The sequence below is a fragment of the Watersipora subatra genome, chromosome 10 (genome assembly GCF_963576615.1).
Source record: "Watersipora subatra chromosome 10, tzWatSuba1.1, whole genome shotgun sequence".
Classification (NCBI taxonomy): domain Eukaryota; kingdom Metazoa; phylum Bryozoa; class Gymnolaemata; order Cheilostomatida; family Watersiporidae; genus Watersipora; species Watersipora subatra.
In genome coordinates this window covers 1,375,391-1,401,992 of record NC_088717.1, presented here as the reverse complement: position 1 = coordinate 1,401,992, position 26,602 = coordinate 1,375,391, and the positions used below count along the sequence as shown (strand labels likewise).

At 34.2% G+C, this 26,602-nt stretch overlaps 1 protein-coding gene across 2 annotated transcripts in view; it reads left to right on the top strand.

The window, feature by feature from the left end:
• The window catches only part of LOC137406293 (RNA-binding protein 41-like), a 29,939-nt gene extending 5,037 nt beyond the window's left edge, over positions 1-24,902 (top strand). The window contains exons 2-9 of one of the 2 annotated variants that reach the window (XR_010979849.1): positions 7,317-7,456; positions 8,948-9,132; positions 17,763-17,940; positions 20,454-20,645; positions 22,544-22,677; positions 22,822-22,969; positions 23,818-24,138; positions 24,411-24,902. Coding sequence is in view for 1 of the 2 variants with exons in the window: in XM_068092842.1 (XP_067948943.1) it covers positions 7,317-7,456; positions 8,948-9,132; positions 17,763-17,940; positions 20,454-20,645; positions 22,544-22,677; positions 22,822-22,969; positions 23,818-23,954 (1,114 nt within the window). In the remaining variant the exon portion in view is untranslated. Of the gene's footprint in view, positions 1-7,316; positions 7,457-8,947; positions 9,133-17,762; positions 17,941-20,453; positions 20,646-22,543; positions 22,678-22,821; positions 22,970-23,817 lie in introns of both variants that reach the window. The other variant, XM_068092842.1, reaches the window with a different exon arrangement.
• The last annotated feature ends 1,700 nt before the right edge of the window (positions 24,903-26,602 follow it).

Sequence of the window (26,602 nt, the reverse complement as noted above, 5' to 3'; positions counted from 1 at the left end):
GTAATATTTTCACTACTCAATGATTCTAAAGCTGATTGGTTTACAGCGTGTCACGTGACCTGGGGGCCATTTTAATGTAGTGCCCTCCAAGTTTGAAGTAACTCACTAACTAGGCCTAAACCAGAACTATCAAGCTGGAAGCATCATAACATGTCAATATACCCTAGGACACATGTATTCGCGTCATCTAACTTTTACATTTTCGCGGAGTCATCCTCTCGCAAAAATTTCATGAGCGAAACTAAACTATCATAACGAACGAGCGAAAACGCTAAATTAAATAGCTTTGTTCATTGATATCCACAATAAAATTGTCATATTAGAAATGCAGGTAATTTTTATGTGTGGCTCATTGGAAAATTTCTGGTAAACTCGTTGTAGCTAATACACCGAATAAGCAGCATGGCAAAGCAAATTAAGATAACAAGTTTTTTTTGGAAAAGCCAAGACAAATCAAGAAGACGATGATATCAGTTTAGTCACAGAATTTGTAACCAGGGTTGGCATTTTTTCTGGGAAAAACTAGTAAAAACCGGGAACAAATGGTAAAAACCGGGAACAGCTGGGAAATATTATAACATCAGAATTTTTTATCCAAATATTCTACTAAAAAATGAAATTTAATAAAAATGAAAAATTGGACTAAACAATTAGTTTTGTGACTCCATATTTATATCAATCAATAGCAATGGAAATAAAATAATGTTTAAAAGTGGGAAAAATTAGAAAAAATCAACGACCAAGATGCGGGCCAACGTTAAATAATGATGAGCCTTTTACAGTCCGATAATAGAACTGTTTTGACGTGTATTGTTTAGCACTTATTCCTTAGTGCGGACCAAGCTGCGCAGCAGGCTTGGAGTGGAGAAAACGTCCAAACTGGTAGCTTGATACCAAAACCTAAAAACAATTTCTTTAGGGTATGATTCGGCCAAATACAATGATTAATTTTTCTTAGGCAATCATTACTCATCAATCATCTCATTACTCTAATCCGTTTGCTCAGTTCACCGGTCTCGACTACTTGGCATTATCTTCATGTGTTTTCATTTTTCAATTATTTTCTAATCGTTGTAATATGCTTTCTGTCATGTTTCACACATGACAGAAAGCATAATATTTCAAACATGTGAAAACATTAAAAGGATATTTCATGTTTTCACATGTTTCAATTTTGCTTTTCATTCAATATTACTATTTAATATATTTAAATATACGAATATTATCTTGTGATCTGGTCTTTTCATTCAATATTTAGTAAATAAACCAATTATAAAGGCTATGCGCTTTCTTAGCCTGTGTACTGTTAAAGAGCCAAAAAGAAACTCTATGACAGCTAATGGTATAAGTGTATTGTTATTCTTTGCTTAAGCATTATTCAACTTGTCAAAAAAGAGTTTTTTTCCACTTTTGGACAAAAATGGGTTTTTCCCGGGGCAGTAAAAACTGGTATAAACCGGCGGTAATAACCGCCATGGGAAATACTATGCCAACCCTGTTTGTAACTGATGAGGATGAAAGTCTGGTAGGTGAAGTCATAAAATTGAATAATAATTATTGTAGTAATGAATTTTATTACCAACCAAAAACAATAACAACCCTCACCAGGTCCAACCATGTTATACATTTCTGGTTGTGAAGTTGGTTGTTATCTATTTTATTTTTCTTGGGACTTGAGTGTGAAAGTCACGGCGGGAGGGACCTAGACGTCATTGATAGTCCCAGAAACAATTGGCAGCAAGTGATCAAATTGAATTATCGTTCCCACCCACACATTCCTACCTGCGGTTTACAAATACAAACTAGTCCCAAATTGAAAGTTTTTTCTCACTAGCGAACTGGACCGGAGGAATCTAATCTGTTTGTTCCACTGCATTTATTTTCACATCACTATATTTTCGCCCTCATCAGAGCCGCGAAATTGAGTTGCAGCGAAATTATAAACCAAAATGGCAAGTATATTCGTCAGACCTAGATGAATATTAATTTGAATTTATTTGATTAATATTCAATCCGTTGTTGGATACAATCCTTTACTGATCAAATACTTGACCTTTGAACTTCCTATTGTCCGTTGGGCATTGAGAGGCTGTTAATGAATATATTGACATATTTAGAACTTATATTATTGTTTAAAATGTTAATCTTATACCACCCGCAGGAACGCTGTTTAATGGTTTCACTGTTCACATCGTCCTTGAGAAATGGAGGACTTTGACCTTGCTAAATATTTGATGTCAATACTTGACATCAAACATTTAACAAGTTATATCCATATTTAGTGCATATCCATTGCACCAGTATTTATACTTTCACTATGTCAATCAGCTGTCAGTAGTTGCCAGGGCATGTCACTCAGTTGGAAAAGAACATTATTTGACACCAAGAATATGAGTCATTAAACATTGAGCTGTCAGTTGGCCCAGGAGCTGATGCATTCCTTGCAAGTTCATGATGAAGATGGTGTTGCTTGTAGTGTTATTAAAATTCCATTAGTCACATGGAAAGAACCAGGAAATACTTGTTAAGAAAAATTCACCAGGGAAACTCCCCAAACCTAATGCTACCCTCCTACATTATTGGATGCATCCATAGCTTCCTTCTCTGATAATATGCACTATATTCTTATTTTTCCTTATTCTTCTATATTAATATACATTATATTGTTTAACAACAGGAAAAATATGTAAAATTATTGAGGGTAAAAACATGAAGCTTGACTTACCAATTGCTCATAGCTACGACTCTCCTTAAATCAACAACTCAAATATTATAGAGAATCTCTGGCTTTTTAAAGTTGTTACTCCGAAGGTTCACTTTTATCTTTTTTAGGATTTCGACAACCTGCCAAGTACCTTCTGTAGTGACAGTTTTGCAATACATTAGCTGTTACATAAACAGTGATTATTGGTTATTCTTGGGTAACACAGCATTAGAGAACTATTGACCAATATAGAATATTGATTGTGAGAATTAGTGGTAGTGGGTATCCAAGTTGCTCAAGAGGTATATATGGTTACAAGACAACTAATATACATGCTACAGTGTAGATAACGACCTTGACAATTATAGACTATTTAGAGAAGGACTCTCAAAATGTGAGGTGGTCTTGTAATTTTGAACGGCACACAATTACGAGTACAAATATTTTAGAACTTTCAAGAAGTGGTTGTTTGGTGCAGTTGTTAGAGTGGTGCCTACAATGGTGAAAGTCATGAGATCAAATCCTACAGAGTGCAAACTGTTTCTAGCCTCTCGCTGTAGCTTTAAGCGAGTGACTGGGCAGGTCACTAATTATAGATACGGATTTCGATGCGTAGGATATCTGCTAAGTGCACAGCAACTACATTTTCACTTTGGTTTCTAGTAAACTGGTTCAAATACTATACGAAGAGATTAAGTAAAATCAACCATTTTAGACTAAATAAAGTACAAAGTGGGCGTCTTTTCAAACCTCTTAGTATTAGGGGTTATTACCTACATGCATAATCGGCAGCGCATTGATAGGGATCAAAATGCTGTCAGAGCTAGAGTACTAGCTGATATCATCATATCTTATACCACATGATTGAACCCATGCATGGCTCTTTCTTGGATACAACCACCACACTATGTGCTGCGTATTAATTCTTCCTGAACCACAGTGTTCCGGCTACTTTTAGAGGTGAGAAAACAAACTGATTTCTGTATCCATGTTATTAACTGTCATGTTTTGTTGCATCATTTTACCCAGTAATGATGCAATATCTCTACTCATATTGTCTTTCTCAGCCATCTAAGCAATAATTTACTGTTTATTGAAATAAAATATATTCTAGTTTTCCATTGAGTCACTTTACATAAAGACTATTGCTAAGGATAAAGGAGTATGACACTGCAAATGTGTTTCTTAAAAGCACAAAATGTTTCTCTCTGTAGCTTAGTTCCATCAGACAATATGTAAAATAAGTTCAGTGATATTATTAACAACAGGAAACAACTCCAAAACCTTTTTTCTGGTAGAAGCCATTTTAGGAAATTAGCATAAATAATTATGTTGCAGTTTAAAGAACTTGCAAGCACTTGAATATCTCAACAAACTTTGTTTTATATGAGATCCCTACATAATGTTAACCTGTTTTTATTTAAGAAGTTGTCTCTGGTCAAAATTTTATTATAACCTCCTAAATTGGCAAGATGAATGCCAGCACTATTGGAATAAGTATTAATAACATCCCAATCTTTGTATTAGTGTGTCCTAGTCTTATTGTTTTTATTATATATAAAATAAACATAGTGGTTTTTTAGACAAGGATAGTGTCATGTGCTTGCAGGTGATCGGAAGGCTCCTGTTTTGTTTACTAATGAACTCAATGCTTGGGAACATTTTGTAACAAAATTCCGTTGCTTCAAAATTTTTTATTAGTCATGAATAATTGATTTTTGCTTAAAGAAAATGGGTTTTTCCCAAACCTTTGTCAACTTTGCTGTTAAGTATAAAAGAGCTGGTATCAACTGAGCCACAGCATTTGACAACATTCATCCACACAACATTTGACAACATGTATCACGTTCTTGTGAAGGTGCTCTTTATATTCGGTGGTGGAGCGGCCATTGGCATATCAATTGTTGGAATTATATTCCTCCTGCGGCATTATAAATATGGAGTTTGCTGGTCTGTAAGAGGAAGAGGTAAATTTATTAAAGAAGTCAAGACTGTAGCAGTGGTGCCAACTGCTTCAGCGGATCTACCTCCCTCTTACAAAGAAGCTACTGGCTGTAGAGACAGCGTGATTGAAATGAGAGTTCTGATGGAATCTCCTGGTGTCTCCTCTTTGTGACATTCACTTACAGGTAAGCCTGTGGCTAATGTATTTTACAACTTTTACTAAATAAGTGACAGTGTAAGTTAATATGTATATATGTATAGCTTGTTAATGAATGTAGATTTCTTAGGCTCGCATCTGATTATCTGTCATCAGCTTCTGAGGCTACGAGCATTGGATAAGTTTATATGTGTTTTCAAATAGATGTTTTCTAAACATAACCATTTATTTTAATACAGGCTGTAACTTAAATGACACTAACCCTTAGCTAAAGATTTATCATAGAGCATAATAGTATTCAAGTACATATTTAGTTCTAATCTGAGGTTATTTATTTTAATACCAATTTTTAAATGACTCTTGGATAACAAGAAATCTTGTTTGCTTTTCAGCTTTTTCAAGCTCTAATAGTCAGCAGTAAGTTATATGTGGTCCGTGTATCAATCTGAATAATTAAGGGGGATGAAAGGGAAAATGGGGTTCCATCCGCAGTCACAGTGGGTACCACGCTGGTTCACTAACCATAGCAATAACTCAGTTGTAACTTTGTAATCCCCTAAATTAGTTGAGTTGCTAACTCATCATTTACCCTCTTCATTGGTTTATAAGCTTCTATGTATAGTTTAGTAATGAATAGATATTTCTTAGGCTATCTGTTGTTATCCTCTGAGGCTACGACCTTGATGATATAGGTTGAAAGAAGTGCTATTATTATTATGTATATACATAGAAGCTCTATCATTTGGACTAGTGAGACAGATTAGCTGTACATAAGAGCCTACTTAATGCTTTAATTCCTTAAACCAGGAAAACTTATTATTCCTCATAATAAATGCCTGAGTATGTCATCATTCCTGTTTGCTGATGTCAGCTCTCTATGAGTAACCATAAACTATTCATATATATTATATGTTAATAATAAAGAGGAGCCCATATCATACACAGTCCTCCTTGGATAAAATTGTTTGTTTCTAAATTAGTAAATGAACTGACTAGATGAGTCAGCAATTCACCACTTTGCTGCAATTACATGGCAGGCAGCATTTTTACTCTCTGTGTTAAGTCAGGAGTTGATTTAACCTGCTGTCTTTTTAACTTTATTAAAATACTAAACAAACATGTAAATTGTGGAAGATCAGTTTTAGCAGCTTATCACAGAAATAGTGTGTAGAGTTTTAATACAGCAGCATGTAAGTTACACAACTGAACTTTTGTTTTAGGATGAGCAGACAACTCCTTGCTATTTTTCATGCTGTGTTGGAACACTGCCATATCTTCTATTAATTGAGCTAAACATCTCCACTATCTTCTTCCTTTGTCATCAACTTGGTATATCTACTGTTTCAATCAGCAAAATGAGTACTATTATTATTATTTTGTAATTTTTTGACAATATTGCTTGTTTTCTGTAAATAATCCTAATCTCTTCCTTAAGCACATAAAACTTCCTGTACTACCTTGCAGTCTGTAGTGATGTGTTGTCCTCTTATTTATTGTCTATTTGTAGCAGAACACTGACTATTTATTTTTACGGATGATATTTATACTTATAGAGAGACATGGTTATCTATGCTGTATTTGAAACTCTCATAATCTCTATTTTATGTAAATATTTTCTGCTTCAAGTTTTTCTAATTTGTTAAATAAAAGGAAGAATAACCGTAATATTCTATTTTTATTTTTCATTCGCTAGAGTAAACAGTAAATATTGTAGTACAATTATTTTTTATTTAATAATGTTATTTTTATCACGCGTTGTTTATGATTTTAGTAAATAATTAATATGATATTGTACTTTTCATTATTCCTATTAAGTAAATAAAACTTATCCAGATTTCATCTACAATCCTGACTTTTGTGACAAAGAGCATATTCTGTTAGAGTCAGCACCATTCCATCTATTTAGTCTACTAAAAAGATCTGTGGAACTGCTTAAAGTATACAAAGGATTAGAGAAACTAGACAGTAATGGCTGAAACTGACAAGTTATGTATTTCCTTTTGATCTGTTGAAGTAGGAACATATATGTAGTTATATAAGGTCTAAGCAACAGAGTGCTGGAGTTATAGTTGTTCCAAATTGCTCATGAGAACTTTGGTGTAATATAGATAAAATATATATAATACTAGATCCAGTGACATGGCTAGTAAAACTACCAACATTATACTTGACTGTCTATCTAAGTAGTCTAAGTTACAGGGTATTTAATGGCAATTTACAATAAAATAATGCTATAGTTCTGTAACTCAACTGAAAAATCTTCATAAATTGATTTCAAAACTTGATTCAACAGCGATTTCAAGCCAACTTTAAAAGAACCAATTTACTACCATGAAAGGAATATTATTATCGGTTAGTTCAAGAAGAGGCATCGCACTGCTAACAAAGACGGAATTAATAAACCATGGTACTGGATTATTAACCAGCGCTGGCAGTCTCTCTCCTCTCTATAGACCTCTAAACTATACCCAAACCTTCTCTCACATTCTTGCAATATATTTGCTGTTTTAGTCGCAAAGCCACTCCATCAGGCATGTCCATAGTCAAACGAATCAGAACTGATGAAGTTCCTGTAGAAAAGATTGTCTCGGAGACGGATGATCAAGTACACAGGCTATATGATCGGCAGACAGAAACAGACGTGTCACTCGGTAAGCAATCTGGTATCATCATTATTTTGAATGTGGAACACTTTGGACTCATTCTGTATTTGTCTATTTTGATCATATAGTTTTTCTTCCCTAGGAACTCCTGTCCACGGAATCATGGGAAGAGAGAAGCAGCAGATAAGCACTACTGCCTTTTGTACATTTCAAATTTTTTGTTTTCATGGTTAAAATAATTTTGCATTTTATTACTACAAAGTTTTTCAACTAATTCAAAGTTACATAAAAGATTTTGTTGTGGTAGCCATTGCTGTCTGGTTATATTAAATGAAAGAGACAGGAGAGGGTTGACAGCCAAAGTAAGAACATGGTGATAACAACAATCAAGGCTATCCTCGTGGTGCCAGACATCTGAATACTACTAACACTGCATCTTTAAGTTTATAGAGGTTAATATCTGAGACTTGAATAATTGCTACTTGAGTTGCCTTGACTCAAGTTTATATTGATCTACTTAATTGAAGGTAACTTGAGATAGATATTAGCAGTGCTATAACCAACTCCATTACCTGTTGCCTCTGTTCAAGTGGTGATGCAGTTAGCATCTTATCAATGAAACACAACACCTGGCTTTTTATTACACTATTAATAAATTCACTGCTCAGGGAAGACCCTATTGAGTGCTCCGAGGAACCCTTCCTGGAGCACTCCATGGAATCGTTCCATGGAGTGCTCCATGAAGTGTTTCAAGGGGAGATGAAATTCCTCTCTTAGTAATGCTCGGCATTAGGAAATAAATAGGTGGATGCCGCTGCTCTCTAGTTTAGAAGGTAGCTTTATGAGACTTGCAGCTGAAAATCTCTTCTTTCTAGAGAGCCAGTTTATTGAAATACAATAGAAACATGTTTGCTGTTATTAGCGGTACTATACGCCTTCTTCAGTGGAAACTCACCGTGGATGACTATTGATTTTTAATACCTCTTTTGATATGCTAAAATAACGAATCAAGTAACTCAGTAAAAGTCCACTCATATAACTTAATGTTTAACTGACAGCTCATAAAATTAATATGTTATCAGCAGCATGTAACATCACGAAATGTATTTCATTAATATTTTAGTGTATTGGCAGCCAATTTTTTCGATTTTATCAACATTTTTAAACATAGAAATGGAAAAAATCTGACGATATTGGCAAGATATCAACTGGAAACAACGGTGACGCTATATAAATATACTACAGTCGCCGGGTCTATGACTATGTTAAAGATATTTATTATTGAAAGCAGAGCATTGCTAGGTTTTTCAAGGATAACTTGTGAGAGTAGCTAAATTTCCCGTTTGTATAACTGAGAAATCTTTTGCTAGGGCAATCCGCAAGGCGAGGTGTTCATGTTGATGAGTGAAGTTTTATAACCAACGCTCAAAAAATACTTTACACACACTAATGCGATACAGATTTCTTTCAGTGTTTATGTAATCCACCATTTATTAGAAACGACATCACTGCATATCTTACAACATTTTCATTTTGCAGAAAGCGTCCGTGACAAGTTTAAAGAATTCAGCCAACCTGCTGTGTATAAACCATTACTCTCTGGTGTGAGAGGGAAGAAATCTCTAGGCACGTACCGCAATCATATGGAAATCGAAGACCAAGTGCAGGAACTTAGAGATTGCGGGTTGAATGAGGAAGAAATAACTTTATGGTTAAACAAAAATGTGAGTATCTCTATGGGAGGTTATAATTATATATACATATACATCCATAATTATATATACATATACGGTAGACTCCTGCCATACAACATAAATTGTATCTGGTATTGGCACCGTAAGGCGAAAAGGTCGTATGGAGTGGTGTAGACAACCATAGTAACAATCTAATGCAAACACCCCCTGATGAGAAGCCTCAAAATCTTATATACGTACAGTACATATTAAAAATTAGTAAGACAATGATATGTTAACCTTAGTAACTATAGTTACCTACAGTAACTATAGTGTATTTAGTGGTTATGATCTGCTTATGGTTATGATTCTTACTTATTACTCTAAGATCGTTATCAATCTTAGGACCCAAGGCTAACAAATTAAAGTTATATATGTATAATGAGACTTATTACTCTAAGATCGTTATCAATCTTAGGACCCAAGGCTAACAAATTAAAGTTATATATGTATAATGAGTTGAAGTTTATAGTAAATGATTTATTAAATGCTAAAATATACCATAAATTTTCACTTTCGCTTGCATTTAATAATTTTTGTTTGACTCAGTAGCAAGCGTTTACGAAACACGAGGAATGTTGAAGTGAGAAAGAGCGCAAGCATAGTGTCTCTTTCAGGCGGTGTGAAATGGATTGCGGCAAATAGCCTATTTGGATCTTTGTGATTACGATGTATTCAGAATATCGACCACCAAATTTGAATTTCGAGAGACATTTTTGCTGGTGTCGTATGGCAAGAAATGTCATTACGAGGAGACAGAAAGACATCGTGTTCCACATTGTAAGGCAAAAAAACCATAAAACAGGGAGGTCGTAAGCTGGGGTGCACTCTATATCTATATAGATACATATACTAGCGGAATGCCCAGTATTGCACGGGTCTTAAAAACCAGCTTATAAACAATGGTAGGTAATGTAGTTGCTTGCCCTTAGCCTGGCACAATAGCAATGCTAATTTGAGCAAGCTAATATCTCTATTGCTAAGCTTACTAATAAGAGCGGTGAGAGAAAGCTTTAGTGATGTTGCCCGCAACACAGTCGCTATGCGTATTTTAACTTAGATACCGACTTATATCGCCCAATGAATCTATGCATCTCGCCTTCCTCAATTGGTTAGCTAGGCATCTGGTTGACGGGAGGTTTTGAGATCAAATCATCTGCGATACGGATTCTTCTTTCCAAGATTTTAATAGCTATAGCTGGATGGACCCAATCACAAGCACTGAAATCTACATGTATATATATTTCGGTAACAACATCGCTCAATCTTTCCCCTCGAATGAGTGTGAAAAAAGTTTTCAAAAGATCGGCTAAAAGCAATTAGTGAGCGCAAGACGAAAAATCGCTAAACCGGAAACAGATAATAAAAAATTAAGATGCTCAAATTAAAGCAAGTTTAGCGAAAGATTAAAATGTAGCTCTAAGTGTCTATTTAGTATGTCAAGTATGTTCAAATATGTCAAGTCTGTCAAATATGTTCAAATATGTCAAGTATGTTCAAATATGTCAAGTCTGTCAAATATGTCAAGTATGTTCAAATATGTCAAGTCTGTCAAATATGTTCAAATATGTCAAGTATGTTCAAATATGTCAAGTCTGTCAGATCGTCATTAATCACTACGTCTGTCGTGAAGGTAAAAACTTACAGGGTTGTTCTTAGTAATGTTACATTTTATTGCATTGGACGCTCCTATAACGTATACCTCCTATAACACAAATTCCAGATAATGTAAAACAATTATGTGAAGTTTTTGCTTCCTACTACGTAAAAATTTCCATATAACGTGAAGTGTCAAGCCGGGTGAGTTTTCAAAATCGATTGGAATGCTAGTTTATTTCTCCGCACTTGTGGAAAAAAACGCCTTGCGTTTAGCTTTATATCTATTATATATAACTTTTGTGACATTCTAGTTTGTCGTAATGGATAGCTAAATGTGTCGACAAAAAGGCGAATAGCATAACTGCGCAATTGTTTATAAATACAAAGGCGATTGATTGGTGCAGGTGTTACAGTGTCATTCTACCACTCTTAATGTCTAAAGTTGGAGTATTGTCGAAAATTATCTTTATCCTAACGTTGACCCCTGGATAGTGATAGACGATGAACAGGTAGAACTGCTTTTCATAATAAAAATATTTTGTTGTTTTACCTTATTGTAGACGTACAAATTATTTGTTATTAGCTTTACTTTGCAGAATAGATTTTGCTGCTTAGAAAAAATAAGCAAATCGTTGTAAATGAACGTCGAAAATGTGCAGCCCCTATCAACTTGTAAAATTACCACAATCATAATCTATAAAACCAGTGAGATTGATCATAAGAAAAGTTGTCGATGCAAACCAATAATACTGCAGTTGCGGTACAGCCCACAAATTAAAAGGGTTGAGTAAAGTTTTTTCCTTTTTGCATGGCCGAAGGGTTGAGTTGGGGAAGATCTTGAAACGGATTAGGCAATTTACATGTATTCTACTGTTCATATAACGTAAATTCTCTATAACGTTAACGTTCCTGGAACGGATTATTTACGTTATAGGAGCGTCTACTGTACATACTTTAGTTACTAAATAGGTATTTGCTACTTTTTTTACCATGCAAACAAATTTACAAGAGTTAAAACAAGTTTTCCTACTGTAATATCCTGTCTTATATTTTTTTTCATTGTATGGTAACAGATTAATTTGTATTTAGTTATTTTATATAGGAAATAGTGCCTTGAGACACGAGTAAATTGACATACAAGCTCAGTCCCAGAACACATTATGCTCGTATATCGAGATGTCATCTAGTATTAACAGAAGCATAAGGAAGCACTTTTGGTTGGCAGACTTCTGATAACAAGGCTCACTCGCGTACATCAGGGAATCTGATTAGACAGCTAAACATTTCTTACACCCTGTTTAGCATTATATATTCAATGAAATACATTTCTTACCTTTTTTATCTGAGAAGAAGCAGCTGTTCCGGTCCTGTGTCTACTTATTACCTCATTGTAATTGTACTATAGCTGACATTCAGACACTGGTTTGAAGTTGGCAGAGTGTCAAAGTATTTAGTCATGCCTCTCAACATCTCACCAGAGTTTGGTTAAAGTTCAGAATCAACATTGGCTACTGGCCAGCTCTCTGGCCCTAAGAAGATAAAGATAAAGTCTTGTTACAGAGAAATTTATTATATAAATGTTTTATACACTGTATTCCTCAAGTAATCAATATTGCAATGATTTGTGTGCAAAGGGAATTCTCTATTAATATTCCAATTTGAGATGTCCTCTCATAGTTTTTTAATTGAAGAACACTAAAGCGTCAACAATGGTTGTTTAATTGTAACTATGTAAAAATAAAACATTTACGATTACAAAAAATTTTGAAACTGTCTCCTGATTTTTAACGTATTTTCTAACATCTTTACTCTGTTTAAAGTAATTTGTTTATGTTTCTAATGAGGAATTTTCAAGTTCAGTTTCAAAAACTTATTTTTTTCCTAATTTTTTCAACCAAATTTATTTAAAGTAGCCTTTTGCATTAAGGTGAACTTTTCAAGTTAATAATTGATTAAATAAATTGGTAAGATTTCAACCCATGTTTAAACTAGCAATTTAATCTTGAGCAATTTTATATTCCTATTAAGTCAGAATTGAGCGTATTTAAAATAACCCATAAAATTACTTCTGATTCAAACCTTTTTTAAAGTCTCCTTTCAAACAAGATGTTATTTAGGTTTCAAATTCTGCTAGCAGAAAGTTGTACAAATAAATCTAAAGCCTAAAGTATGACGAAGTCTCTCGTGGTCAGGTTTTCATTATGCCTCTGTTATATATATATATATATATATATATATATATATATATATATATATATATATATATATATATATATATATATATATATATATATCATCACAACGGATGATTTAGCATACTGTAAGTAAAAGATAGTTTTTATTTCGGAGTTCATGAGTTTAAAATTAAAATATCATGAGCTTTTTCTTATCTGTCACAATTAACATATTTTTGTAAAACTCATACCACTCTCTCATTTAAGTATTGGTGCCTAAAGGCATTTTTAAAAACTACTTGTCTAACAGGAACGGTTAGTTTTGTCATAATTTTAAAATTAAGAACTGCAAACAGTCTAGAACATTCTAGATTCACCATAAACTTGATTCAGTGATACATTCTCTCTCAAAATTTCCTGATTCTAATGGTGGAAGTTGGTTTGTCCTTAAAATCTTTAAGTATTCAATTGATGGGACGTTTGGCAGACCTTTACAAAACATCCTGCTATATGAATAATCTATTGGCAAGCTCTTCCCCGTAATGACTTCAACTTTGTAGGTTTTTTGTTAGCAGAATATTCTAGACTCATGAATAGTAAAAGCTTTAATGGGATCATTCAACCATAGAGCTTTCTATTAATAGAGTTATCTGTATGCTAATAGCTATATTTATAGAATATTGACAGCTCTGAGAGTGACGACTGTACCAACAGTTTTTGGTCAACATTTTCCTTTCACAAGATTAAATATTACAGTAAATAGTTTTACAGTTTCATATCTGGACAGTAGAACCTAATAGTATCAGAAGCATAAAAATAACTTCACACATTTTCATTGTCCAATGTTCATAATCACAGTTTTTTCTCATGGTAAAAATTGATTTTCTTTTTTCCAATAAGAAACATTGTTTACGTAAATTGTCTTGTTTACGACTGCAATGTTTCGAAGTGTTTGTATTTTATACTGAACAGTAAGTTTGTATGAAAAAGAAAGCTATTGAAATCTTTGAATCTTGTGCATAACCAATAATCAAATGATTGTAGTTTTAAATATATTAATACTAGTTGAACGTCCGGCATTGCATGGGTAATAAAAAGGTTGTTGCACAGAAAATTTATTTTTAATCAACATATACATTCGTTCAAAATTTAAAACAGTTTATCAACTGTGGCAGATAATTTAGTTGTCATTGGCTACGTTTCTGTACTTACTGAATTTTAGTAACTTTCGCTAGTCCTAAGCTTTACTATAATAAGAGCCGTGCTAATAATCATTACATTATCTATCATGATCTCTCATGTAATCATGTTCTTTAAGCGCGCTAGTGGTAACCAATAATATTTTTGCAAGCAATCTAGGTGGGTATATTTTCACCGATGTTTTAAGTATGTGCACAATTATTCAGTTGTATAGCAAATAGGCTGTGTAGCGTAGTGGATAGAAAAAGTTTAAAACCAAATCAAACCGATTTGAAAATCAATTTTGTTCAATTCTTTGCAGTTAAAATTTAATAAGTTAATATTTATTCAACATATAATTTCAAGTCTTGTCTGCTAGCCCTCTCAATATAGTTTTGTTAGAAATAATATTTGCTGTTTCCTCATACAACTATCAGTTATTGAGAACACTGACATTTGTTAAGCAGATTTATAGGGTAAAGTATGATGAAAGTTGATAGTCAATAATTATGATATTTTACTCCTTTAGCTGATAAGTGTCAACTAAAGTATGTGGGTATCAGTAATGAATATAACTACTAGTGTGCAAGAGGAAGTGTGAGTCATAAATGGTTGTACAAGACAGAGTGTGACTCATAAATGGTTGTACAAGACAGAGTGTGAGTTATAAATGGTTGTACAAGACGGATTGTGTGTTATAAATGGTTGTACAAGACAGAGTGTGAGTCACAAATGGTTGTACAAGACAGAGTGTGAGTCACAAATGGTTGTACAAGACAGAGTGTGAGTCATAAATGGTTGTACAAGACAGAGTGTGAGTCATAAATGGTTGTACAAGACAGAGTGTGAGTCACAAATGATTGTACAAGACGGATTGTGAGTCATAAATGGTTGTACAAGACAGAGTGTGAGTCACAAATGATTGTACAAGACAGAGTGTGAGTCATAAATGATTGTACAAGACAGAGTGTGAGTCACAAATGATTGTACAAGACAGAGTGTGAGTCATAAATGATTGTACAAGACAGAGTGTGCGTCTTAAATGGTGCTAAAGAGTTATTATTCACTATTTAAAACAATAAATTTTTAAAAATTTACAGTTTTCTTTATTTTGCAGCATTTAGTTAATCTTATTTATTTTAGACTGTGAATATAAGTTTTGTGTTCGCTATTTGTTAGCACCATCCCAGTACCAATCACCCTAGTCATTCAAGTCACAGTCCAACATACAGGGTGTAATATGCTCGTGTAAACTCTAACATATACTCCTTTGACTCAATAGATGTTGTTAAATTATATAACCACAGATTGGTTAAATACTTGACAATATCTATTGTAGTTTAATATTTTATCCCTTCTCAAAGCTCTAACTAATCAGGTGCACAGACAATAAAGTAAATTAAAGCCCAATCATTGGTTTTCTGGGCTGATCATGTGCAATAGTTATACAGCTTTTCATAAAGCTACTCAGTGAACGCAAAACAACCCTCATCTAGCAGTTTTATTGGGTCTTTGGTATTGTTTTCTCGTGGTAATATGTACACGGTAAGACAACTCTTTCTGATCACGAAATTTAGTAGGCTTTCATACCGTGTATTATGTTAGTAATCTATTCAGGGGAAGACAACTCTTGTTGGGCAAAAGATTTAGTAGGCTTTTTATACTGTGTATCGCATTAGTAATCTATGCAGGATAAGACAATTCTTTTTAAGCAAGTGATATACATGTAGTAGGCTATTACATAGTTTTTTGGACGAGTGCACCATGTAGGGTAAAACAACCCTTTTTAGAAAGTGTATCATCAGTGTAATTTTGTTGCGCTATATTTCACCAGATACAGATTTAAATGATAACTATTGATGGTTTAGATTAGGCTGTTTAATTAAATTAAATCAATTAACATATTTAATCATCTCTTAATTATTACAACAATTTATTATTATTAATTCACTAAGCAGAATAAGAACAAATTTTTACTATAATAAGAGTTGTGTCCGAAGCCACAGTTTGAGGTTTTGAAAAAGATTGCATCATAAAGGATTAGAACTTCCAACTTTAGGATGGTTGACCGACACTAACAACTCACTAGCATTCTCAAATGATTGTATGTATAGTAATTACAACAGATTTTTTAGATTACAGCACACTAGAGTGACTAGACTGTCAGGATTCTAGTTATTATTAATAAAACATATTTAATTATTTGAGCTTACAATAAATTATTTTTAATTAAAGGCGCTAATCAAAAGTATAGTAACTAATTTGAAATGCTTTTTAATTTTTCAGCATAATATAATCCCACCACCAAACTCGAGTGAAGCGATTGTTTGGGAGCTTTATGATAAATGCATATGTGCACACAACTCACAAAAATTATTCATCAACGGCCGTCGCAAACCCTTGTACCGAAATCTCATCAACAAATTTAACCATTTTTCAATAGAGTCGTTTAATTATAATAACGCTACAAAACACATAAAAACCTATTTAAATATGTTACCAATTCTTTAAAACTTGTAAACAATATCCTAAACCTTACCCATCTGATCGGATTATACATAAATAAACAGATTAATTAGGCCTAAAATTGTTATTAAAACTTTGACAAGCCTTTTTTAATCAAAATTAAGACCGGCCAACGAAACGAAGAGAAGGCCGTGCGACAGAGAGTAGAACCATTAAGTCGTGCGCATTTCACGAGAAAAACGTGCACATTTCACCAGTCTATGATATTGTCCAATTGCCGAAGGTTTTTGTAACAAACGTAGAAGTACTGAAAAGCAATCCTTTCTTTTTTGCCGATTTCAAAGTAACTGACATTTTGGACACTTATAATGAGTACTTTGGTATTCCAACTGATGTCTAAAGCATTGAAAGTAAAGTAAATGACGATGATATGTTTCTAATGATTCTTATAAGATTATTACGATGTTTAATTATAAGAATGATTATTCGATTTTATAAGATTTAATTATAAGAATAATCATTCGAATTTACAAGATCGAAGTATATAGTGACCGATGTTAGGCAATATGTTACTGTTATTATTTTTTTCTAAATAATTTTGTTAAATAGATTTTCTAAAAATCTAGATAAATATCACAACTTCTTGATATTGGTTTCTATGACGTTTTGAAATGTAAACAAAATTGTGCATCGGTTTTCTATTGCTTCTATATTGCTATATTAATAATATTGGTTATTCTAATAATATCAGTGCATTTCACTTCTAATATTGCATTTCTCCTATTGCAGAGGGAAGATATAAACATATAATCTTTTCCTTTCATTATATCTGTTTTTTTGTACATAATAACACCCAGTACATTACAGCTACCATTGTAGCTACCATTGCAGTTCTCCTATTGCACTGCAGTGCCATTTGGCTGCTAATATTGCATTTCTCAACTATCAGTACCCTTTTTTCTTTCCAATATCACTTTGGTCGTGGGCTGTATGACGGGAATTTCTAGTATATAATATGCTGTAATATATATTATATAAAGTGATAAACCTCCTGACTACGATATGAGGAATATTAATAAGCAAGTTTATATTATTAGGTATATCATTAATAGACTTACTGCTTGTTTAGGAAAGACTATAAATCTAATGTTATTCACTGTTGGCACTTGTCGTTTATGTGCTTATAGTTTAGTCTCATTTTAGCGTGATTCCGATAAGGAGGGGGTGATGACAACTAATCCTGAGATGTTGAAACTAAGGCTAGAGGATATAGAGAGAAGGCTAAAGTTACATGAGAAAGAGTTGAAGACTGAGGGAGGTTTTTCTACAGCTCAGTCTGTGTCTAGACACAAGCTTGAGCTAGAGGCAGCGCTCAATCAAGGTACTAAGGCTATGTATGTTAGACAAGAAAGATGTTACTGCCACATTGTATCACTCAATGCATGGCATCATGAGACTCTGTTCATAGCTGTTGGCCAGAAACTCTTGTGACTTGGTTGGTTGATTTAGCTAACATACTGCAGCTGGTTAAAATAAAAAACAGTCGAGTGCCTTTAACAGAAGTTCATTTTTAGTTGACCATATCATCTAAGCCAGAATAAAATATCTTATTCATACCTGTACATTCGCATTTACCTCTCTTTCTCATGGCCCTTTCCACTTGCTGACAGGTGCTTGTGTGATATACTCTCAGTGGCAGCAGTTGGCTTGATATTGGTTGTTATTATTGTAGCTCGACTGTTTATGTTGGTCAATGCTTGCAACCAATCAAATTGTTCCTAAGAACTAAAAAATGTCCATGTAATCTTAGATATGCAAAGTTTTCTTCCCATGCAGAAAAGTATATGTTTCTACTATTTCTTTTTAACCATCACATCTATACAGTCGTACTTCGGCAAACGAGCTTAATGTGTTCTAGGACCGACTCGTATGTCAATTACTCGTGTTTCAATGCACTATTTCTTATATAACATAACTAAATACAGTTTGATCCGTTACAAAACTATGAAAAAATCTACATAAAACAGAATATTGCGGTAGAAAAATGTGTTTTTAGTTGTTGTAATTCAGTACCTATGCTAACAGAGTAACAAGTACCTATTTAGTTGTTAAAATCTGAAACAAAATGTAGCCTTACCCTGTACACTGCAGTAAGTGTTTACCTTCAAGACAGACGTAGTGGCTAACGGTAATCTGAGAGAGACTTGACAGCAACATGTTCATTACTCTAAACTTTTGTGAAGCTACCAACAGAAACGTTGAATTTAACTTGAATGAAATTAACTTAGTAAACACACACTTAAAGCTAAGTTTTATCTTTTACTAAACTTACATTTTGTCATATTAATTTTTTATTATCCATTTTCGGTTGAGTTTTTGCTTTTACTCCCAAGTTTTAGCTAAGCTTCTAAAACCTTTTTTCAAACTGATTCGAGGAGAAAGACCGAGCGATGCTGTTCTTGAAAGCGGCCTCCCGCATACATGGCCATATAGTGGCCATCGACAACTGGCTCGTATGCTAGTATTTTAAAGATGACTCGTATCTCAAAGAAGAAACTTCCTCGAAATTCTGCTCATATTTCGAGTTTCCTGTATGTCGAGGCCTGACTTTAGATGTAAGTTTTTCTGTTGTAAGAGAAGACAACTTGTGAAATGAGGTACTTTTCATTACATATTATTGGCTTAAACGCACTGTAATTAACCTGATGCCTGTACAGAGTAGTAGTTGTTATGAAGGTGTGTTAGTGCTATGTTGGAGTCGCTTTCTTTTTTCGATCACTAAAATAGATCTATTTCTTGTAGCTTGCTCTAAAATACTTAAATGATTTTATTGCAGTATTTGGTTACTTTATTTTCAAGTTTTGCACAAAGTTACCATGACAACCACAATATCAATATTATGATGCTCTCTTTATACAGAGTCTGCGCAATTTAAGTTGGCAGAAATTGTTATGGCAAAATTGTTTCATAGTAAAAATTATTTTTATTTTTAAGCTTAAGTATAAACAAGTGTGTACATCACACTTACTTTCTTGTAATTGTAGCATAAACCTGTTTTAAATAAAAGAGGAAATCAAAAGCAAAAAGAAGAGAAAATAAATTTTGATATTTGAAAAAAAGTTTTTAGTTAAAATTCAATTTACCAGATGTTTTCCAAGATCACTCGGGCATAGTATAAACTTTCGGTTCAGCAATTCAGCTTTCTGTCTGAGCCTCAGGTAACCTGAGGTAACAGAGCAGTAATTGAAAGTTTTTAGTTGAAATTCAATTTACCAGCTGTTTTCCAAGATCACTCAGGTATAGTATAAACCTTTGGTTCAGCAATTCAGCTTTCTATCTGAGCCTCAGGTAACCTGAGGTAACAGAGCAGTAATTGATACTATAATAGATCACTATACCCAAATCTCATTACCACCTCAATTTACCCAAGAGTCCAATTTAAAACATGTTTGTTGTACTTTAAATTTTTGACAATCTTTAGTTTTTTTAAATAACCATTAAGTTTCATATTGAATACTTATTAAACTGATGTATTTTGTTTCAAAGATACTCATTAACCAAAATATATTATAGATTTATACTGTATTCTATTTAAAGGTTGACTTGAAACAAAAATTAAATAAAGGATTCCAACCTACGGCCGCTTTCGTGATGGCTGCGATTAACTGTTCGTTTTTGAGCTTTTAAGAGCTTATAAACACATTTGTACATATTTTGCATCTGCAACACAGCAGAGTAAGACCTGGGGAATCTTTTGATACCAAATAACTGTAATGTGAATTTTGTTGCAAGTAGACCCTTAAACTCAATCAAACTAAATATATTTTTGTAAGACTATAATTCAATTTATCCGATTTTTTTGTGGTCATTGATGTATTTATCAGCTGGTTACAGGTCGAACAGAGCAGCAGAAACTGTCAGCTTTAGTATTGAAGTCAGCTTCAAGTGGGAGTTCAGACACACTTGACTCGCAGCTAAGGGAGTTAGCTGAGGATCTCTCTAACAGGAAACTCGCTTTTCCGGACTACGGTGACCCGTTCCCTAATCCATGGACACCCGTCGTACCTAAATTGCCTGCGCATGAGGGTATTTATGATCTATTTTAGCTCGTAAATCAGTGAAAGATTCTAACTGCGCAATTAGTACTTTGTACAGGATGTCAACTGATGTTACATCTGTCATAACAAATTTAACCAACTGCAAGATATGTCATTAGTTATGGCCTACAGTAGGAGCCCCTATAACGTATACCTCCTATAATTTGAATTCCAGATGACGTAAAAATTTATGTGAAGTTTTTGCTTCCTACTACGAAAAAATTCCATATAACGTAGAGTGCAGTCGGGCGAGTTCTCAAATTTAATTTGAATGGTAATCTATCTCGCTGAACTTGTGAAAGAAAAAACAACGTTCGTATAGCGTTAAACTTACATACTATATATGTATATAACTTTTGCAACAATCTAGTTAGTCGTGATAGATCGTTAGGTGTGTCAACAGAACATAGAATAGGGGAGTTTTGCATCGTTTATAAAGACTAAACACATATAAAGGTGATTGATTGGTGCAGGTATTACAGCATCGGTCCACCAATCCGACTGTCACAAGTTGGAGTATCGTCAAAAGTTCTCTTTCATCCTAACCTTGACCCGCTATATAAAGATAGAGGGCGAACAAGTAGCACTGTTTTTTTGGAAAATATTTTGTTGTTTTGCTTTCTTCTAGATATATAAAATATTTGTTATTAGTTTTACTTTGAAGACAACACATTGCAGTTAAGATGAACAAACAAATCGTTGTCAGTGCACGTTAAAGATGTACTTTCCCTCATCAACTTATTGTAGAACTACTGCAACATGGTCTATAAAACCAGTGAGATTGATCATAAAAAGGAGAAAAGTTGTCTGAGCAAACTTATAATGCTGCAGTTACGGTACAGCCTACTAATTAAAAAATTCCAGTCAAGTTTTTTCTTTTTGTATGCCTAAAGGGAGTGAGTTTGGAAAGATCTTGGAACGGATTAGGCAATTTACATGTATTTTACTATTCTTATAACATAAAATCCTCATAACGTAAACATTCCTGGAACGGATTATCTATGTTGTAGGAGCACTCACTGTACATGCATGCCTCTTGTCACAAAAGTCTTCTGCATACTTAGATGAATATGTGCTCTTCTATAGCTATATCCACTATCATCATCATAGCAGTCTATCAGTACAACTATGACTCTGGTCATTTTTTCTCCTTCAAAATCTCCAACCTTCTCTATCTTCTGTCAACCTTTACTATTAGTAACACCCATAGTTTTATATTTATCACGGTATTTCCTCTAACACTCAATCTAGGCCCCACCCTACCGGTTTTTCCTTATTTCAAATGAAAGTACAGTTCACAAGGTCGATCAAGATCCATCGTCTCAACAAACCTTAGCTCTGTCTTATTGAGGTGTCAGGGGGTGTTATTATGACTTCAAGAATTCTAAAAAGATCAGAAAATCATGACAAACTGCATTACGGATAACTACTAGTTGAATGTCTGGCGTTGCACGAGTAATAAAATAATTACCCAGGAAATATTAGTAACTTATGTTAGTAACTTGAGCTATTTTAAATCTTTACTATAATAAGAGCCAAAACGCCAGCTTAACGATTGATGCCATATGTCATGACGTTACACATCAGTTATGCTAATTTTTTTGCAAGCACTGCATAAGTATGTGCACAATCATTCATTAGTATAGCCAGTTGGATGCGTAGTGTGTTGGGTGGCAATCAAGTCTGGACAACTGTAGGTTCCGAGTTCAAATAACATAAACATGTACATCAGTAACATATACGGTCTATAACATATACAGTCTATAACATGTACATGTACATAAGTAACATATACAGTCTATAACATACAGTCTATAACATACAATGTATAAATATGAATTATTACTATGTCATGAATACTTAAGCTATGTATTTCTGATATTCCAGGGTTTGTTGGTCCTCGGGAGAAAGACAAGGACCTTGATGTCTCTGATGACTCCATCTACTCTAACAGGCTCTCTCTGGAAGAGATCAAACTCTTACCTAAATTCTCAAGTTATTCACCCGGCTCCCCGTGTAAGGTCAGGTCCGCAGTCTAGTATTACTAGTACTATCATACTACAATTAATAAATTCTGTTTAACTTTATAAATTATTTTACTTACATATGCTGTATTCTGCTCAAACGCTCTCTGTATTTATTATGAGTGTCTTTAATATTTGTAGACCTTGTATGTGAAAAATCTTGGGTCAGGGGTGAAGGACGCACATCTTATTCATCTGTTTGGAAGGTTCCGGGTTCCTGGCGATGAACCAATCAGCTGCAAGCTGATGAAAGGCAAAATGAGTGGCCAGGCCTTCGTCACGTGTGCTGGTTGGTAGACCTCGTAGAGTGCGTGGGTTTGCTTACAGCGCAAGTGGGAATGTGTATTGTAATAGTTATTGACCCAGTTGGGTTATAGAAATATTAATAGCAAGATTGTTGGCTTTGATAAACATACTTATAGCAGTTCTATATATATATATGTATTCCTTATGTCTGTATGCATAGCTAATATACATGTACATGTCTGTAGCTATTTGGCGTGTACAGAGGTGATATACACATGAATAACTAACATGTGTACTTGGTATATTTGCTAGCATACATTTCTATAGCGAGTGTACACAAGTTTGGCTCGTATACATGCATGTAGCTTGTATACACATGTATAGCTAGTGTAAATGTAAAGCTAGTACATGTGTGTATAGCAAGTATGCATATATATAGCTAGAATACATGTATATAACTAATATACGTGTATATCGCTGATATACATATGTACAGCAGACACCCATATATACATGTATATATAGCTAGAATACCTGTGTACAACAATTATACTTGTATATAGCTAATGTGCATATGTACAGCTGTTATACAAATGCATAGGTAATATACATGTGTATAGCTAATATACATGTACATGTGTATAGCTAATATGCATATCTATAGCTTATAGACGTGTGTATAGCTAATATGCATGTGCATAACTACGGTATTACACAAATGCATAGTTAATATGCACACGTATAGCTAATATACATATGTATAGCTATTATATACATGTATAACTATTATGGTTGTCTATAGATAGCGGGCTTAGAGATAAGTTGTTCAATCACCCTACCAATAGCTTGTTTTGACATCTGCTAAAGATAATCAATGAAACTGTTTCACAGACATCGAAACTGCATCACGTTGTCTGCACACTCTCTGCGGATATAGACTGAAAGGACGCCCGATGATCATCAGCTACAGACAGGCTAAAGCTGACAAGACTTCAGATATAAAGCCCCGTGGTACGGGTCCTTCTTGATGCTGTAGCCAGGTCTTGTGCTCAGATGTTAGGAGGCTCCAGTCCAAAGTTAGACACACGTAGTTAACTTGCTGGTTGAGCTTTTGTTCACACGGTATGCAGCTATGCCACGGTATGCAGCCATGCCACAGTATGCAGCCATGCCATAGTATGCAGCCATGCCACAGTATGCAGCCATGCCACAGTGTGCAGCCATGCCATAGTATGCAGTCATGCCACGGTATGCAGCCAAGCCACAGTTTGCACCCATGCCACAGTATGCAGCCATGCCACAGTATGCAGTCATTCCATAGTATGAAGTCATGCCATAGTATGCAACCATGCCACAGTGTGCAGCCATGTCACAGTATGCAGCCATACCACAATATGCAGCCATGCCACGGTATGCGGTCATGCCATGGTATGCAGCCAAGCCACAGTTTGCACCCATGCCACAGTATGCAGCCATGCCACGAGTTTGTGTTGTCTGTTGGCTGCGGTAAGAAAAGCTGATGAAGATGAAATCGCTGGAACATAAACATTTGACAGGATCTCAAGGGTTAGTGTAATCATTGGACACAATTATATAATAACTCCAGATGGCTGCCAAGAGATAGCAGATGTTGGTAGATCTCAAAGCCGGTTTTACATACTGACATGTTTTTAAAGGAGCCAATCATAGGGATTTGTTTAAGAGCGTGTATCAATAATAATAGACATGTAGTTGGAATTGTGAAATATATCACAGAACGTGATATTCAATTGGGTGTCTTTATTATAGCTGATGTATGACTCACCTCTTTTGTTCAGGAATCATCTAATTTCAGTTTCTAAAAAGCGTTGTCATGCTTTGGCAAATTTGGTCATGTGTTGGCAAGTTTTAAATTGTTATAATTAGCTTTTATATGCATTGCAGTGTTTTTAATAATTTTATGTTCGTTCACTTTAAAATATAAAATGGCAGATTCACTTGTAAAGGAGTTAATCACACAAATATGATGACAATCCAAATACAAGAGGAGGCAATCACACAAATATGATGACAATGCAAATACAAGAGTAGGCAATCACACAAATATGATGACAATGCAAATACAAGAGGAGTGTTTATCAGCCTGTGATCAGAGTATAACAGAGATTGTAGTTGTGCTCTCTCTTTCATCCAATGAATGCTCTATCATAGAGAATATCTTCAGTTCAACCACTCTATTCCATATCACCACAATACACTCCACTGTGATGTCATTTCTTTTTCTTAAAGGTTGACTTGCAACAAAATTCACATTACAGTTATTTGGTATCATAAGATTCACCATGTCTTACTCTGTTGTGTTGTAGGTGCCAAATATGTGGAAATGTGATTACAAGCTCATAAACGCTCAAAAACGAAACGCCGCCATAGATTGGAATCTCTTTATTTATTTGACGTATTCATTACAGTTTGGTTATCGTCTTGTCACGTGATGTTCTCACAAGAATTGAAAGGCCAATAAAAAGCTCAATATAAAACTTATCGTAGCACTAGTTTATGACAAACACTTCGGGTTTTACCGAAGACCCCGTATCAAATATAGATGCTCGCTGCTTTACAGTTTTGTTTCGGCTTGATCTAATCGTCTAGTCGTAATCTGATCATGTGACCCAATACTTTGCAAATAATTTTTGCCGCATTTTTCGATTATCACAGGTGACCAACAGGCTCGTCTTGATTTTTAGACAATAATATGTACTCCTTCGAAGTAAGGCTAAAAAATTGAATGAATTTTTACGGTAAATTATAAGATATCAGTGCTAAAAGTGACAGCATTAAAAAACCATAAAGTGACCATAAAACAGACGCGTAAGAACGATAGACAGTTTTATTGCATGTATGAAGTATATTTGTGAAAATATTAAACAGAAACTGTAAACAGAAACCATCTACCACAGCTACGTCACATTTGAGCCGTTTTGGAAAGAGAACCCAAACTACGGCAGTATCGTGTGGCTGCAATTAACTGTTCGTTGTTTAGCTTTTAAGAGCTTGTAATCACATTCCCATATATTTTGCACCTACAACACAGCAGAGTAAGACATGGTGAATCTTTTGGTACCAAATAACTGTAATGTGAATTTTGTTGCAAGTCAACCTTTAAGCATAGCTATAGTAGAACTCCTTTTTTGAACACTCATCTCCTGTATTTGACCTGTTGTTTGTTGAACCTCTGTATTAACTCAGTAGGTGGTCTTTACTATCAGCATCTCACTGAGTGTGGTTGCTTATTTATTGTTTTTTCTGATATATAGATTATTTCTGCAAATCTTTTTTATATTAAAATTCTTAGAATTCCTGAGCGTCAACATGTGTAGGGAAAACTTAGTATTGTTTAGATATGTTACTCACCATAAAACCTCTAATTGAATGCCACCTGTAAGAGAATGCCACTATTGGGGAAAGGTTGAAAAATACAGCATTATGGCGTTCAAATGGAGGTTTTACAGTAGTCTTACAAACACTATATTCAGTTTTATTATAGTTTAAAGATAATACAGTATAAATCTATAAAATAGTTTGTCTAACGAGTGTTCTTGAAACAAATCATTTCTGTAGAAAAGGTATTTAACATGTTTTTTATTCATGATTATTTAAAAATACTAAAAATTGTCAAAACTTGTACGACAAACATGGT